The 18,663-nt window shown below is 44.1% G+C and overlaps 1 protein-coding gene across 1 annotated transcript in view; it reads left to right on the top strand.

Annotated features, from left to right (window-relative positions):
* Positions 1–18,663, top strand: part of SORD (sorbitol dehydrogenase) — a 35,491-nt gene that overhangs the window by 379 nt on the left and 16,449 nt on the right. The window contains exons 2-4 of the mRNA XM_005877526.2: positions 9,833–9,866; positions 13,599–13,763; positions 17,854–18,013. Of these exons, the coding sequence (XP_005877588.1) occupies positions 9,833–9,866; positions 13,599–13,763; positions 17,854–18,013 (359 nt within the window). The remainder of the gene's footprint in view (positions 1–9,832; positions 9,867–13,598; positions 13,764–17,853; positions 18,014–18,663) is intronic.

Below are 18,663 nucleotides of genomic sequence, written 5' to 3'. Positions count from 1 at the left end.
CCATGTTGGGGGGAGGGGGAGGGGAGGGGGAGGGAGGCGGTTGGCATGTGATGCGAAGGGCCGGGTTCGTGGCGCGCGCCTCCCGGAACGGAGCCCGAGGCCGGCACGTGGCTGGAGCCCGGGAAGGTTGCGAGATGATTGCTAGTACACCTCTGTCATTGCGCTTCTCAGCAGGGATACCGGGAGGCTGCCTGACTTAGGACGTGCCCTAAATTTCTCTGGGCAGACAGGGCAGGGCAGAAAGGGGCGGGGGGGGGCAGGGGGACATTTAAAAGCTGTAGAGCTCGTATTTAATCCCTCTTGCTTGGAGCTGATAAAACCTCCTTTGCAGGATTATTATGATCAGGAGAGTGCCCGGCACTTAACTAGGTACTCAGCTCCTCCCCGCTTTCCTTCCAGCACAAGCTTCATCCCCAGGACTCCTGGCGTTCCCTGTGCCTCTGCCAGACTCCTGGGTCTTCAAAGTCTATAAAGCTCCTTTCTTCCTTACCTCCCTTAGTCCACATCTGGCTCACTTTCCAGCCTTTTCCCTTTCTGACCCTGCCCCCTGTCCCTTTAAAAACATTATGTACATTTCTCCTCCACCCAGACCCTGCCTCTGCTCCCTGGCTCCTGAGGCCAAAGTTTAGGAGTTTGGGGAGCTGCAAAGTCAGCTTTGGGAGTGTGCCAGGGCTGCCTTGACAAAGTCCATCTCAGATGGGCTTAGGATGGAGTGGGTAAGTGGGACGGGTGCCAGCCATCCCTTTCGCTCCCTAACACATCCTTCCCCCTCAAAGAGAACATGCTTCACCAGGATGGAGATTGGAGAGACTCAGCAGATTACTCAGCTGGGTGCGCAGAGAGGAGGAGGACACTGCCCCTAACCATCTGTCTGCTCTAGGGGATAGACAGATGCAGTAGCAATAAAACAGTGTGAGGGCTTTGATGGAGGTCAGAGAGAGTAAAGCCTCACGGGGAAGGGCCCTTGGCCCAGGAAGGAGGTCCCAGAGATGGATGCTGCTTGAGCTGCTTGTTGAAGGTGTTGGTGTAAGAAACATCCAAAAAACATATGCCAGGGAACAAGAAATGAGATTTTGTGCTCTCTTGAGGGTGGTCTGCTTTAGGAGAGGTCCGAAAGGGGTGGATATATATTAGAAGAAGGGGGTCTGAAAGTGTATGTCAAAGGTGTGTTAACCTAGATGCATAGAAAGAATGGCCAGGGCTTACTTAAGGCAAAGATAAGCCTTTTACTAAAGAAGTTATAGCCCTGGCTGGTGTGGCTCAGTTGGTTGAGTGTAGTCCCATGCACCAAAGGGCCCTGGTTCAATTTGGGGCACATGCCCAGGTTGTGGGCTCCATCCCTGGTGGGGGTGTGCAAGAGGCAGCCTGATGTTTCTTACATCAATGTTTCTCTCTCTCCTTCTCTCGCTAAAATCAACAAAAACATATTTAAAAAGAAGTTATATACCTGTGGTGTGACTATTCACCATGACCTTCCCAGTTAGGAATTTAGGATCACATCACCCTGTGAGGTTACTTTCCATAGAAGTCCTTTTTCGTTTACAATTTCCCCTTTTGGTCACATATCAATCTGAAGGATGCATTGATGACCAAACTTTTGTTCTGATAGTGTGGTCAGTCTCCCAGAGCTAGGAAGGCTTGTTCCTAGGAAGTCTCAGTATCTACACTGTCTTGACCACTGTGGACGGGGCAATACCATAACCATGGTATACGAGTTGGAGTGGAATTTTCCCAAAAAGGGAAAGGCAGGTCAATGGAAAGCAGTCAGGTCTTATGGCCTTCGTTGTGAAAAAAAGCACTCTAGATTATTGCTGTTCTCTGAACCATTATGACCCAAGGTTTGCCTTCTGTCTCATTTTTCTGTGTTTGGCATCTAGTATAACATTTACATAAGCCATGAAAAGAATATTAACAGTTATTTTACATATGTTCAGTAATCATAAGCAGTGGAACTAGATAGAAAAATCCAAAGGACAAGTATAGGTATTTGTATGAATAACATTAGCAAACAGGTAAAGACAATCAGATAACAAATTCTGAGTTCAATGCCAATCCATAGTTATACAGGCTTTGTCGATGTCTTGGGACAGCTGCCTACCTCTGATGTCAGCAGCTTCTCATTCTGGAGGAGTCTTTGACGTCCCCTATAGGCAGAGGTGATATCAGAGACAGGGGTAGATGTCCATGGTTAGGCGCCTGATAAGGTCCCTATCAATGAGGTTGGAGAGTTTCTTTTATTTTATGTCCTTTCTAAAGAACAATATCTCAAGTCTTTGTCTCCTGGGAGCTTGCTGTGAAAGCAAGCAGTTAAAAACTTGGCATTTGCTTGAAGTGACTTTTATTTATCAAACACTGGCCATTGTGTAAGATGTTAACTCCTACGTTCCTTCATCAAAGTGCACTATGATGTCTGGAGGAATGCAAAGCCCGAAAAGTGGGAAGTCGGGGAGCAGGGAAGAACCAAGTCACACTCTTGGGTTTCCCATAGCCTCCACTATTCTTTTTTTAAAAAAATCACTTAACCTCTAGAAATATTTCATAGACATCAAAGTCAGTTATTAACATGAACTTATTTCTGTAAAACCCAGATTTAAAAAAAGACATGTCTGTTTTACTTAAATCAAGTAAGTTAGGCTGACTTTTATTTACTAAGGATTAATCTCAGATCACGTGAACTTCAAAGCATGAGTTAGTTTCTATATTTATGAGAATTTTAGAATACTCAGTCCTCACAATGCTTCACAAACTTTTATTTTTCCCCACTATGTTTTTTTAAATTGTGGACGGAGCATTTATTTATTTGTTTCAATGTGCTTAGGGCATGAAACAGCTCTGGCCACCAACACAGGCATCAAGCTAGGATGAACTAAGGACTATACATCTGCTTTGTCCTTGATTGACATAAGAGCAACACCACCAGTCAGGTGTCTCCTTGCCCATTGCCAAGGGGTCCTAATATGGTTTTATTGATTTCAGAGAGAGATAGAGGGAGAGAGATAGAAACATCAATGATGTGAGAGAATCATTGGTTGGATGCCTCCTAAATCCCCCCCACTGGGGATTAAGCCAGAAACCTACCTGGGCATGTTCCCTGACCAGGAATCAAACCATGTCCTGGTTCATGGGTCGATGCTCAACCACTGAGCCACACTGGCCTGGTGCTTCACAAACTTTCTGAGATGGATCAATTTTATTTTTTTCTCTCAATTGGCCATGGGCCAGTTTATTTGTATTGCTACCTTTGGATGTGACAGTAATGTCAAAATGCTGTAAACATTTCTAAAGCTCCTGTTAGCTTATGTACATATTGTATCACATATCAATAAAAGTTCATGGACCATACTGATAACACTTATCTCCCTTATTCCTGATAGCCAGCTCTACCAGATTTTAGGCACAAGCATCTGGATAGGGAGAAGAGGAACAACACAGTCCTCGTGTCCAGGGAGCTGAATACCATGGAGAGTTATCTATAGAATTTACATATATCTCTCCAGGCATTGATGCACGCCTGAATGTTTTATAATTAGCTATATGTGAAGAGAACAAGTTAAAGGGAAAATAATTTTAGGATTATGGGTTGATGTTTAATTATAAAGAGCAGAGACAGTTATGTGTCAGGATCAAGTTTAAACATTAATGAGTTCCATGAGTTATTATTTCTGTCTTTTGAATTTTGTCATACTATCAGCTTTCTTAACATTTGTGATTCCTTGTGGTTTTATTTCTCATTCTAAATAAATAATCATTTTTGTACCTAAAAGAAAAAATAATTGTCTAGCAAGTTCATGTATGGTTATGTTCACACGTTTTGAATTAGGAGGAAATTATTTTTCAAGCTTATTTATTTATCACAGCTGAGGATTAAATAATCCTTTACCCATACTGCATGGATTCAGTTCTAGGTGCCTGGGAAGCTCAGAGAGGAAGGGGTCACCTTTACCACAATCCCAACACATCCAAACCTAAATCTCCCCCAATTCCCACGGGAATTAGGAAGTCATCCCAAATGCCTCTTTCCCCGCACTTCTCATCTCATGTGGGATCTTGAAGAAGGAGAGGGATCACCCAGTGGTGAAATGGTTCCTGGGAGGTAAGCAAATGAGCACAGAGTGAGTTTGAGAATTCAGGAGGCTTGGAGCACTGACAGCCTGGGCTGGAGACTGGCTGGGTGGACTTTGGGAGCGTGTCTGACCCTTCTACTTTGATCCCATTTGCCAGGACCAATGCCAAGAACAAAGCCTCTTATGACAAAATGGCCAACTGGGAAACCTTTGGATTTTCCTCCCACCCTCAAAACACCCTTTAGGCATTATAAGGGAGGGAAATTGACGGGGCAGGAGAGCAAAAATAAGGCCTCCCGCTCTGCTTTCCTTAAGTGTGCAGGACAGCCAGCCAACTGGCTGACAGGAGACCTGGCAGGCGGGAGAAGGTGGGCTTTGAGGACCTGGGGCATGGACCACCACCTTCGAGCCCTGCTTGCTGCCCCTCACTCTGAGGCAGGGGGTGTGGCTTTACATCTTATTTACAATTGATAGAATGAAGCCCAAAACATTGCTGGCGTCTTAACCTCACATTCTTCCATATCCCAGCCTTTATTTATTTTATTTTATTTTTATTTTTTTAATATATATTTTATTGACTTTTTACAGAGAGGAAGGGAGAGGGATAGAGAGTTAGTAACATCGATGAGAGAGAAACACCGATCAGCTGCCTCCTGCACACCCCCTACTGGGGATGTGCCCGCAACCAAGGTACATGCCCCTGACTGGAATAGAACCTGGGACCCTTCAGTCCGCAGGCTGATGCTCTATCCACTGAGCCAAACCGGTTGGGGGCTATATCCCAGCCTTTAAAGGAGCAGTCAAGTTCTCTGGTAGTGACATGGAAACAAGGGAAACACAGCCCGACTGGGCATGGCTCAGTGTGCGTCAACCTATGAACCAGGAGATCGTGGTTCAATTTCTGGTCAAGGCACATGCCCTGGTTGTGGGCTCGGTCCCCAGTGGGGGCCATCTCCGATCAATGATTCTTTCTTATCATTGATGTTTCTCTCTTTCCCTCTCCCTTCCTCTCTGAAATCAACAAAAATATTTTTTTAAAAGAAAGAAAACAAGGGAAATACAACTTTTCTCCCAAACAATAAAAACTTTGCCCTTTCAAAAGGAAAAGGACAAGGTTGTCCAGAGCTGGTTCAACCATACTGGGAACTAATTATAGAAAAAGAACTTTGGTTTTCTTTTGTAACAAGCTGTCTATTTACTCTGAGTTGGGCACTCTCTTTTATGATTATCTTCATTAAACAGAGGATGAAATTCAGGGCACAAAGAGGTTATGTAATTACCCCGAGGTCACAGAGCTGGTGGCAGGGAGCCTGGGTTTGTACATGGACAGGTGATTCTAGTGTCTGCACTGCACCACTCAGGTTGGCTGGAGGAGGGAAAAGGCACCTTCCTCTGATTTCTCATGTTGAGGCCAGTGCTACACCCCATGCAAAATATACAGAGGGTGTGAACTCAGATGTTCCGGCAGAAGTAGAGGAAAGGGGACCATTAAGATATATTTAGAAACATATTTAGGCTAATTTGAGAAACTATATTTAGGAAAGGCAAGATAACATTTAGGATGCTAGAGTCACCTGAGGTGATTACATATTCCCCCAGTATTTCCATGATTTATTCAGGTGGTGGGGGTGGGGGAGGGGGTCAGGGGAAGAGGGAAAAATGGGAAGACCTCAAGGGGATAGAAGGGAGAATATGTATTTGAACTGTTGGGGTCCAGCCCCATCAGGTCCAGGGGTTCCCAAAGGTGTGGACGGAGTCGGCGAAGAAAGAAGGACACAGAGGCAGCGTTCAGTTGATCAGCATGGTTGGGTTCTCTCTTTATTGTTCTATATCATCTATATTTATATTATTTGATCCCATAAGCATGCCTCTATAATTACATCATGGTATGTTTCGGGAAACCTACAGTTCCTAGTTTCATTTTCATAATCCTGTCTCTATCTAGTTCTGTTGATTTTAATCTTGTCTAGGTTAATCTCTGTGTTCCATTATAAGGGCTATTCCAAGGTCCACTATTCTATTGCTCTACTGATAAGCTACAAGGAAGTGACTGAAGGAGTTTATCCTACCCAGCAAAGGTTATGTCCTCCCAGCCCTGCTGCTTGCCTTCCCTGGGACTTCCCTGTGTCGGTGGATCTCCAGGGGTATAGGCTTTGGTGCTTTCCCTGGTGGGAAGACCCCTGGGGATGTGGGCCCAACAAGTCCCAAATTTATTGCCAACAGTCTTAGTCCAAGTTCTTCATAAATAGTACATGGTATTTCTGTAACACTAGGGGGGGGGTACTGATTTATTCTCTTCCTTAGTACTGTTAACCCCTAACCTGGGGAAACAACCTTTCTCGGGGAGGTGGTCCTGGTTAAAACACATAGCGCTTAAGAGGGGGAGCAAACATATGTCATATACACCAGGTCCCTTGGAACATAAGCTGTGCAGATGTTTCTTCCCTGCAGCGACTGCGTCAAGCAGCAAGGGTGGATCGGCTTCCAGCAGTGAACTATTTATGACTTAAAGTGAAAAAATGCTGGAAAACTGACATAACCACAATAAAGAACAGTTACTCAACTCATCTCCTGCTACTATCACTCACAGATAAGAAATTGGGTTTAGGAAACCTTGAATGTGCCTGATTGGGCCATGGGAATAAGAGTGAAAGTTCCAGATATCAGAGGAGCTAAGGAACTTTGATAAATGGAAAATAGGATAAATGAAAGAATATCACCATCAAAACCTGAGAAAGAAAAGGAGATTGAATAAACAGGATTGTAGCCAACATCACCAACAAAAAACAAGGAACCATGAACAAAAAGCAAGGTTTTGTTAGTAACCATGCTGTGATAACTTTCTAATACTCTATGAGCTCCACAGCTGGGCTTGGGCTGATACTTACAAACTTAAGGGCTGATCTTTAACATGGTCTTGTACTCAGGTGGCATGTCTCCTGCTGAGAGGGGAGTCAGGAGCCAAGCTGAGTTGTAAGGGTGATGAGAGTCAGCAAGAAAAGGGGCATAAAAGGAAAGTTGATTTATGGGGAAAGGTATTTAAATTCTCCATAAAGCCCAACCGACGTGGTTCAGTGGTTGAGCATCAACCTATGAACCAGGACGTCACCGTTTGATTCCCAGTCAGGGCACATGCCTGGGTTGCGGGCTCAATCCCCAGTGTGGGATGTGCAAGAGGCAGCCAATCAATGATTCTTTCTCATCACTGATGTTTCTATCTCTCCCTTCATTTCTGAAATCAATAAAAAATAATATTTAAAAAATAATTATTTAAAAAATAATAATCGCTTCATCATAAAGTGTGTTTTGCTACTAAGGAAAAACCAGGCTATTGGCGCAGCACCCCCTAGTGTCTTGGAAGGTCACTGCAGTCTTGCTCCTGTGGGAAGGTCAAAGCTGGTCCCCTCTGTTAACTCCAGCAAATATCTACGGTAGTAATGTCTAGTGACACCCAGGGCCTGCTCGGTGTGCCCAACAGTTGCTGTGAGCTGGAATCTTACCCCGTCTCCACTCTCAAATGGGGTGTTCAGGCCTAGCCTGGCTGGAGGCAAGCTACGAAAAGTATGCTGAGGAATTTTCTCCATACCTGAGAAGTTTCCTACTAGTGCCTTTAGGGGGCAGAATGGGGTGCATTTCCATGTTTGAAATAAAGGCCTGTTTTAACCTGCAGTTTAAAAAATTTCACTCAGTATCACTGAAACAACTATACAGCAGTCCCTGTTGTTGTGTAATGTCAGGTGTGGGACCAGCAACTTCTTTGAAAAAGATTTTGGTGCTAGCTATCCTGAGTTGCCCATTTCTAAATGGATTCTCTGCCCACTTCTTTCCCTCCCTTCCTCACGTCTGTCTTCCTTCCTTGCAGATGTAGCCAGTTTAAATTACGAAGAGATGAAAAACTGCCATGAGCCCCTCTGCCCACATCAGGCTGCTTTGGATGCAGCTCCACCATTTACTACCTTAGCGGCACCATGGGCAGTTTGCTAAGTCTCACCCTTCTCAGTCTCATCATAGGGAAAATGAGATGATAACAGAAGGTACCACATAGGCTGCTGCGAGGGTTAAACGAGGTGATGCGTGTGCAGCACTTAGCACAGAACCTGATACAAAGCAGTTGGTCAGCATTAGCATGATCACTTTGGGCTTTGTTTCACTGGAGGCAAGGAGTTCAAATTAGCACTGAGCTACTTCAACAGAAAGGGCTGGTAATCTGAGATGCGCGAGAACCTCAGACCTTCCCTGGAAACACTGTTAGGGAGAATAGATATTCAACCAGTATAAGAACACCAGGTTTGAGGCAGAACACTACCTGGTTCTGAAGAGATTGAAGGCATGGTCTTTGGCATTAAGGTTATTATCTTGTGAGCTAAATAGCCCCATGTTGTGTATTGCTACCTATGAAAGCATCTTGGGGAAGCTTTCAGCAGACAAGCTTTGAGCAGTGTCCCTCCCAGAGTGCTCTGTGTGTGGCCCAGCCCCGACCTCCTTCGTCGCCCAATAGATGGCTCCTGGCGTCACCACCCCTGAAGGAGAAAAGGCATATTCCACCTTGGGGGTGCAGTGGGATGCATTGAAGCAGGCTTGGGAATCAGACACACCTGGGGTTGGCCCTGATATATCCACTCTGGCAGTATGATTTTGACCAAGTTATTGAACTTCCCAGCCTCAGGTTTCTCATCTGCAAATTATGGGCTACGGTGAGGACCATGTGCCATGATGTGTGTAAAGCCCAGAACATTGTCTGACACATAGTATCCCTTCTTCCTCTTTTAGGCTGCATTCAAAGAATCCTATATACTACAGAGCTAATATGCTAATTAGACCGGATGGCAGAACAACCTTCTGGAATGACCTGTGGGTGAGGGGCAGGGCTGTGAGGCAGCCGGGGCCATGGAGGCCTACCCTTGCACGAATTTTGTGTATTGGGCCTCTAGTTAATAAAATAACCACTTGGATTTGCCCACTCACTGTCCTTCCTCATCACCAGGAATTTCCTAGCCAGGTGACATTGAGGGAAAATAATAATGATAGCTGTATCCTAGCTGGGCAGCTCAGTTGGTTGGAGCATCGTCCCAATATGCCAAGTTTGTGGGTTTGATCTCCAGTCAGGGAACATACAAGGATCAGCCAATAAATGCATAAATAAATGGAACAACAAATCAATTTTTCTCTTTTTCCCTTCCTTTCTCTAAAATAAATAATAGCTGTGAACGCGGAAATAATCAGATTGCTTTTTGAACCTGTGAACAGGTCCCATGTATTCCCAGAGGACCTCTAAAACTCCACAAAGGGTGTTTTGAAAGAGAGGGCCAAGTGTTGGTCTGTGCCCTGGTGTAGAGGGAAAAGAGCAGCTTCACACTTTTTCAGCCCTTGGAGCTGCTCTCATGTAGCTGCTAGAAACACCCTCTAACTTTCCCTGCCCTAGTTTGCCAGACCAAACAAATCTGTATCTAACAGTGTGTTTTCAGGAGAGAAGGCGCTGATAAGGAATGCAAATCTAGTTGGCAGCCCAAACATCCTTTCACCTGGGGATGCATACAGCATACTTTTCTTTGAGCCCTAGGCAAAGTGCATCGTTGAGTGATGTGAGTGCAGCACTATTCAGTGTAGCCCCTCTGGCAGCCGCCCAGCAACGGTATGGCCTGAGCCTGTGTTAACTCTAAAAAGAAACATTTGAATGAAACTCCACTTTAATTTTTTTAAAAATGAAAATGTTCATAAGGTAAATTTATGATGCATGCTAAATGATTTTTCTGTTTTATTTTCTTTAGGAGAACTACCCTATTCCTGAACCAGGCCCAAATGGTAGGTCCTTGGGATATTCAACATATTTTCTTATTTCCCCTGGAGTCACATGGGCATTGCTCCCTCACCCTCTTCTGCTACAATTTATACTTTTGCCTCTATTTAAAGCTATGCTTTTGTTAGGCTCCACCTCATCCACTGTCCACAGCGTAATTGGATACACTCCACTTGGCTGATGCAATAAAATAGACAGTGGTAGAATGAGAAGAGTTACCATATCAGACTACTGACTTTTGAGCATAAAACATCTTATGGACCAAACGCAGAATTGTTCTTTTGATCTTGGGATACTCTATACCCACGATAAGCTACCATTTGGGTGGCAGAATCCAAATTTTGAAAAGAAATGAGACTGCAGAAATTAATGTTTTGGTCAGAAAAGGAAGTATCATGCCAGGAAGTCCAGGACCTGTCCAGTGGGGATGGGAGGGGCTGCATGGAACCCTGCCCCACTGCCCTAATCATCCAGGTGCCGAAAGAGGGTGTGCACACTGGGGCAGGGTTCCACCACCTTTGTTCCACTCTAGCCTCTCACTGTGAAAGTCTGTGGCTGAAATGACACACATGTTTCCTGGGTGGTGTCTACCTGGGCAAGTCATGCCGCCCTATTGACTAAGGCAGATCCCTGCTGACAGTTTTCCAATCCCTCCCATCCCTGGAGTTTCCACTTGGTGATCTGTCAGTAAGGCTGAGAGCAAGGGGCAGGGTGTCTACAGATAGCTGATCTCACATCCAGTCAGTCAGATCCCCTTTCTGTCCTTGATTGAGTTGGGATGTGCTGTCCCACCTTACCCCACAACTGTAGCTTCTGGGTGAACATCAGCTTGAAGGAAGTGTTCCTGGAGTTCCCAGAGCTTTGCTACTCAAAGATCAGTTGGGTTATTGGTTTACAGACAAGAGCTGTTTCTATCAGTATTTAGCAAGTAATGTATATCTAGGACTTATGTGTTTTCACCAAGATATCATTGTTAGAGAAGTGAGAGAGACAGCTCACTGTGTCCTGGAAAGTTGGTGTTGATTCTAGAGGTGGCCAAACAAGGGCTGCCTTTGACTCAAAGGATCCTGGTACTGCTTTTCTCCTGGAGGCAGCATTCTGCTCTCACTTTCTTGCCTCTTGCTGTCCCTGAATTGGAAGGGGAAACAATGGTACATTTCAGCTAGAGTTCTAGCAAGTCAGTTTTTTTTTAAAAAAATGTTTTTATTGATTTGAGAGAGAGGGGAAGGGAGAGGGAAAGAGAGAAACATTAATGATGAGAATCATTGATTGGCTGCCTCCTGCACACCCTCTGCTGAGGATTGAGCCCACAACCTGGGCATGTGCTGCCCTGATTGGGAATCAAACCGTGACTTCCTGGTTCATGGATTGATGCTCAACTACCAGCCACACCAGCCGGGCTAGCAAGTCGAATTTAACCTCTTATTACAAATTGGTGACTTCAAGAGAGGAAATTCTGAGATAATTTTCCTAACTCAAATGACTTTCCCTACCTTAGATTTCAGAACTCACCCTGCATTTCTTACTATGTTCACCCAAACCAAAAGTGGAGAAAGTTCTACAGAGCCACACCTGGTGGATCACCTCAGGTTGGTGGCAAGGACAGTGTAAGACACCTGAGTGCACAGCACAGCTGTAGGTCTCTTTGTTTTTCTCAGGGAGATACTTGTAACATGGTCATCTCAGTCAGACTAGGCCAGTAATCCTTTAGGACTTATTTTAGCAAAGGGGCTCAGTAGCATTATTATTTTAAACTTGGAAAACGGACAACAACAATACCACCAAATCTCACTATAGTCAAACCTATGAAGGTTGAAATGCCAGTTGAAATATTTGAGTGGCTTAAATTAACACGGCCGTTGTTAACAAAACCACAGGCATGAAAACATAGCTTGATAGCTCCTGAAGTGTTGCCAAGCCTAGATTCTGCCAGTCTCCCTTTCGTAAGATAAGAATCAGGCATAGTCTATTAATTGTCTAGTAACAGTTATCTCCTAGAAAACAGTTTTTTCTCTTACATGATTAATAAATTTCTTCCTCCTAATAATATCTTATTTATGCAGTGTATTAGAGTTCTCCAGAGAAACTGAACTGAGAGAGATTTGTTATATAGATTTATTATACATGTATACAGAGGGCAGGGGGAAGATCTATTTTAAAGAATTGGCTCACGCCCTAGCTGGTTTGGCTCAGTGGATAGAGCGTTGGCCTGCGGACTGAAAGGTCCCAGGTTCGATTCCGGTCAAGGGCATGTACCTTAGTTGCGGGCACATCCCCAGTAGGAGGTGTGCAGGAGGCAGCTGATCGATGTTTCTCTCATCGATGTTTCTAACTCTATCTCTCCCTTCCTCTCTGTAAAAAATCAATAAAATACATTTAAAAAAATAAAAAATAAAAAAATAAAGAATTGGCTCACATGATTATCGGGGCTGGCAAATCTGAAGTTTGTAGGGCTGACCAGCAATCTGGAAATTTAGGTAAAATGTCAGTCTTGAGCTTCAGAAAACCTCAATCTTGTTTTTTTAAGGACTTCAACTGATTGAATGAGGCATATCCACATTATGGAGAGTAATCTGCTTTACAAAAAGTCTAATTATTTGAGTATTTGTTTTTTTAAAATTGAGGTATAATTGATATACAACATTATGTTAGTTTTGGGTGTTCAACATAATGATTCAGTATTTGTATCTATTGTGAAGTGATCATCACAATGTCTAGTTAACATTCATCACCTCATGTAGTACAGTTTTTTCTTGTGATGAAAACTTCTACGATTTACTCTCTTGGCATCTTTCAGATAACACCGGATTATTAATTATAGTTACTATGCTGTACATTAGGTCTTCATGACTTATTTCACAACTGAAAGTTTGTGCCTTTTGACTTTCTTCACCCATTTCATCTATCCCCTACCCTCTGCCTCTGGCAACCACCAATCTGTTCTATGTATCTGTGAGCCTATTCTTTGTTGTTGTTGTTGTTCCTGGGTTTTTTAGATTCTACAATATCATATTAGTGAGATCACTTGGTATTTGCCTTTTTCTGTCTGACTTACGTCACTTAGCATAATGCCCTGAAGGTCCATCCATGTTGTCGCAAATGGCAACATGTCCTTCTTTATGGCTGAATAATATTCTGTTATGTATATGTACTACATTTTCTTTATCCATTTACCCATTGATGGGCACTTAGGTTGTTTCCATATCTTAAGTATTAATCACATCTGAAAAATACCTTTACAGCCACATCTAGCGATTGACCAAACAACTGGGCACCATAGCCTAGCCAACTTGGCATGTAGAGTTAACCCTCATATGCAGTTATTTTACTCTGTGGAAGCTTTCTTGCCTTGCAAGACTCAATCAGGGTTGCTGTTTAGCTTGCCTTCCTCTGTGGCCTAAATTGTGTACCTGGCCTTTGAAGCCAAGCCCTCTCCTTCATCTAGAGCAGTGGTTCTCAACCTGTGGGTCGCGACCCCTACGGCCCTTTCACAGGGGTTGCCTAAGACCATCAGAAAACACATATATAATTACATATTGTTTTTGTGGTTAATCACTATGCTTTAATTATGTTCAATTTGTAACAGTGAAATTGGGGGTCACCACAACATGAGGAACTGTATTAAAGGGTCGCGGCATTAGGAAGGTTGAGAACCACTGATCTAGAGAATCGCCTCAGGGTAATGGAAGGGTTGTTCCCGCCCTCACTTGTTTTCTCCGTCTCCTTTTTCTTATCAGAGGTGCTGCTGAAGATGCATTCCGTTGGAATCTGCGGCTCAGATGTCCACTACTGGCAGCATGGTCGAATTGGGGATTTTATTGTGAAAAAGCCAATGGTTCTGGGTCATGAAGCATCAGGAACAGTCGTAAAAGTGGGGTCATTGGTAAAGCACCTACAACAAGGTGAGCAAAGCCCTTCAGCTAATGGACTAGTTTATTCATTCAACATCAATATCTATGCATGCTTTCTCGGGGCCGGGCTCCCTGTTAAACACTGGGATGCAACAGTCAGCAAGACAGCCTTGGTCCCGAAACACATGGACCTTAACCTTCCACAGTGGGAGACAGAGCTGGGACACACAGATAGTTATTTAATTACAATCATGTTGAGGACAGCAGAGAAGAAAACAGGGTGCAATTGGTGTATTTTACTCAGACTCCTGGCTTGTCTGAGGAAGGGACAATTAAGCCAAGCAGGCAAGTAAGAAATAAGCCAGGTACCAGGGTGGGGAAAGCGTTCCAGGCCCAGGAACCACAATATGCCTCCACATACTAACAACCAGGGCCTGCAAAGCAATCTTTGATTTTATTGGATGGCTAGGAAACCACCAATATGTTTCTGGATTTGCTTGATTCATGCTCTCAGAGGGAGGAATTCTTGGCTGAGGCAGACTATGATATATTCCCCAACACAGTGAATTAAATCCAAGCTGTCTTAGCATAGCTGGCTGTTGGCTTTAACCTTCCTTTCCTGATGAGGCCACTATATAGTCTGGAGACAATGTCAGATTATTTGGAGGAAGGGGGAGGTTGGTAGGAGGTGCCGTCCTATGTTAGTTAGAAAGCTCTCTGAGCCCAGTTACATAGGGAGAGATAGACCAGCTCTGAAGAAGCTAGACGTGTGTCTCATTCAGGAATGTTAAGTCAGGCCCTCCATCATCGGTAAAGTTGAGAAACCCCCTGAGTTTTTGCAGGGTTCTTCCAATGTGGAAGGTTCATAGCTTCTAAACAGTCACTGATTGATTCTCACCTGTGAGACGAGGTCTCTAAATATATGTCATAACAAGAAGTGTGTGTGTATGTGTGTGTGTGGGGGGGGGGGTCTCTAAATTTAAGTTATAACAGGTGCTTAGTCAGTGTCGACAATAGATCCAGCCTGTACCAGGTGCTTTGAGGGCTATAGAAAAAGAACATAAGATCCTTGGATGCTTTGATCTACTTGGGGAGACCAGACATCAGGATATATATACCAACAATTAGAGAACAAGCCCACAGGGTGAAATGGTGAAACCAGTAAAGAATGGGCTCTAGAAGTTCAGAGAAAGGGATTTGTCATGGACACAAGTGTGTCCAGAAGGTTCATGGAGGAGGTAGGTCTGTCTTTGAGCCAGACATTTAACAGTAATGTTATGAGCCCTAGCCTGTTTGGCTCAGTGGATAGAGCGTCGGCCTGCAGACCAAAGTGTCTCAGATTTGAGTCCTGTCAAGGGCACATACCTTAGTTGCAGGTTCCTCCCTGACCAGGGCTCTGTTTGGGGCGGGTGCAGGAGGCAACCAACTGATGTGTTTCCCTCTATCTTTCCCTCTCTCTTCCACTCCCTAAAAATCAATGGAAACATATCCTTGGGTGAGGATTAACAAAAACAAAACAAAACCCACAATAATAATTCTGAAAAGACAGATAACATTTATTGATTTAATATTGTTATTCTCCATGTTAAATACTTGCCCATAAAATTACTTACTTTGTTCTTGAAACAACTCTACAAGATAGGCATTATTTTTCCAGATGAAGAAAGTGAAGCATGGAGATTGCCTGGGGTCATACACTAGTTAGCCTTAGAGCTAGGATGCCTGCCTTGGTCTTTCTGACACTAGAAAAAGTGTGCAGAGTCACTGGGCTGCCCAGCATGTGGAGACTTGAGCAAGGTTTTGTATTTGAATTTCTGAAGAGATCAGAAGCTAATATTCCAGTTAAGAGGAACAGCATAATAAAATTATGGAGGCAAGAGTTTTATATCTGTTGTTAATAAACTCTGTGCTGCTCAGAGCAGAGGTTCTGTCTTGGGCAGTTAGTAGGGATGATAATTTGCATAATCTGTACAAAACTCCCTCTTGAAAAAGCACCATACAACTGTGAGTTGTATTATTGTTGTTATTATGTAATAATTAGAAGACAAAACTGAATAATATAAACTCCACCTAGTTTGAAAGATCTTGAATACTAAGTTGGAGAATTCATTGTCAATGCTAGAAACATAGTTTGGAGAAAGTTCACTGGGCAGCAGCAAAAGTAGAGGGCATAGAAGGAAGAGACATACAGGTAGAAGATCACATCTTAGTGGTCACAGGGATTTCTGTGGGTACCGTCTTTTAGAATACAAAATTTTTATGTAATTGTTTCATTTGCTAACTTTGACTTAAAGCTCTAATCAACTAATCTAGAAAGAATAAAACCTTGAGTAGTTCTTGATATACTTGTTTATAAAATTTAAAAATAAATATTAAAGAATCAATAAATCTAAGGCATGGAAGAATTCCTAATTTATATACAATCAGGTCATCTATCTTTAAAAAAAATATATTATTTTATTGATTTCAGAGAAGGGAAGGGAGAGGGAGAGAGAGACAGAAACATGATGAGAGAGAATCATTGATCGGCTGCCTCCTGCATGCCCCCCACTGGGGATCGAGCCCGAAACCCGGGCATGTGCCCTTGGCTGGGAATCAAACCTCAACCTTCTGGTTCATAGGTCGATGCTCAACCACTGAGCCACACCAGCCCGGCCACCAACACTATTTTAATGAGCACTAACTACATACCTGGACTCTACACTATTCTCTGGGTATTTTTAAACAAAAGACACAAGAAATGGCCTAATGTATCACCGCTTAGTAAAAGGCAGACCTCCTAGGGCTCTTCTCTGGCTGCTAACAGCACATTGTTCAGGCTCAGGAGGGCCCTAATACCACTAGTACACCCCTCTTGCGGGGAGGTAGGGATTGACTGGGAAGGAACACATAGAATGACATTTCCAAGACAGTGGCAATGTTCTGTATCTTTTTTAAAATATATATTTTTATTGATTTTTTACAGAGAGGAAGGGAGAGGGATAGAGAGTTAGAAACATCGATGAGAGAGAAACATCGATCAGCTGCCTCCCGAACACTCCCTACTGGGGATGTGCCCGCAACCAAGGTACATGCCCCTGACTGGAATCGAACCTGGGACCCTTGAGTCCGCAGGCTGACGTTCTAGCCACTGAGCCAAACCGGTTAGGGCTGTTCTATATCTTGCCAGGGGTTCACATCACACAGGTGAATGCATCCATCAAAATTTATCTGGTGATCCACTTAACATTTGTGCATTTCATCAACATCAAAATTTTATCTTAAAAAAGAACCATAAACAAGTATTGAACTCTACCTTCAGCTATGCAGGCTGAAGTATTTAAGGGTGAAGTGTACTAATGTCTGCAACCTATTTTGAAATGCGTCAGAGAAGATGGATAGATGGGATGGATGGATGGATGGGTATGTGATAAAGTGAATGTTGCTCAATGTTAATTGAAGAATCTAGGTGGAAGATATCTGGGTATGCACTGCACAGGTTTTTCAACTTTGCGATGTGCTTGAAATTTTTCCTGATAAGAGAGAAGAGCAATTCTAATGCTTGGTTTCCAAGCAGACCCAGTAAGACATAGAGTAGAAGTACCATAGAGCGGGCGGTTCACAAGCCTGAGTGTCACTCTCTGCTGTACCCGAGTCGGAGGCCTCTGCGGGTCGTTTGCCTTAATGCTTCTGCTAACCAGGAATCAGTTGATTCCTAGTTATTGTCTAAACACAACCAGACTGTATGGCTTTTGTAAAGGCCTTGCCCCATGTTTTCAAAACAGGTCAAGAAAAAAAGTGTCTGCAAACTCCACACACTAGCTACCTCTTTTGCAGCAGTTTGACACGGGAAGTGGAGCTGGCTGGCCTTAGAGATGGGACTGGTTCTATGTTTCCCTTTCCAAGCTGGGAAGTGGCTGTGGAGCTGGAGGGAAGGTTGGTCTGGTCCACGAGTTAGTAAAAGGGCAAGCCAGACCCATCTGTGGAGAAGTGGGATGGTCATTCTCTCCCAGAGTGTGTCTGTGCTGTGTCCTGTGTTTCCTTTGGAAGCACTAACGGCCTGGGCTTGCTTAGGACACCCTGGGTATTCCTCTCTGGTATCTGCCCATGAGCCTGTGCCCCCTCACAGCACCTCTGTGCCTGCTCCTGTTTTCCTCTCCAGGTGATCGCGTTGCCATCGAGCCTGGTGCTCCTCGAGAAATCGATGAATTTTGCAAGATTGGCCGATACAACCTGTCACCAACCATCTTCTTCTGTGCCACGCCCCCCGATGATGGGAACCTCTGCCGGTTCTATAAGCACGATGCCAACTTCTGCTACAAGTTAGTGCCCAGCCCAGCCTTGCCACCTGGGACCTCTCTCCCTCCATTTGTTTGGTGTTCTTCTACTTTCCTGTGGTGACTTGGTTCTTTTTAGCACTTAATTCCAGACATGAGGCATCTCCATAGTGGGCCTGCTCTCCTGGGTGGGCGGAGGGAGGGCAGGCTGACTAGCACTAAGACTGACTCACAGTGCTTGGTTTTAGTCTTTCAGTCTAACTTTCCCTCACCCAGAGCAGCAATAGAAAATGGTCGCTAAAGTCACTCACTCCTTTCCAGCCATCCTGGTGATAACTTGTTGTGGTTCATCTTCCATTATTGGTTTCCACTGCAGCTACAGGAGAACTTTTAACAGCAGTGGCCTTGTGGGGGGCTTACTGAGGAGGCCTGGCAAGGAGCCAGCACAGGACTTTGGGGCCCTGGATTCACTCCCTCCTAGCGAGTAACTGGGGAAATGACTTAACCTTCCTCTGCTTCAGATGATTAAATAAGACAATGCATGGAAAGTCACAGTTATTACTATGTGCCGGGCCATGTGCTAGTAAGTGCTTTGCACGCCTTATCTTACTCCGCAAGGACAGTGATGAGGTGGGCACCAGGTGTGCAGTCTATTTATTATTTATTTATTTATTTATTTATTTATTTATTTTTAC

Source organism: Myotis brandtii, unplaced genomic scaffold (assembly GCF_000412655.1).
Source record: "Myotis brandtii unplaced genomic scaffold, ASM41265v1 scaffold521, whole genome shotgun sequence".
NCBI lineage: Eukaryota > Metazoa > Chordata > Mammalia > Chiroptera > Vespertilionidae > Myotis > Myotis brandtii.
The sequence above is the reverse complement of the archived record's forward strand: the minus strand, read 5'-3'. Positions and strand labels throughout refer to the sequence as shown.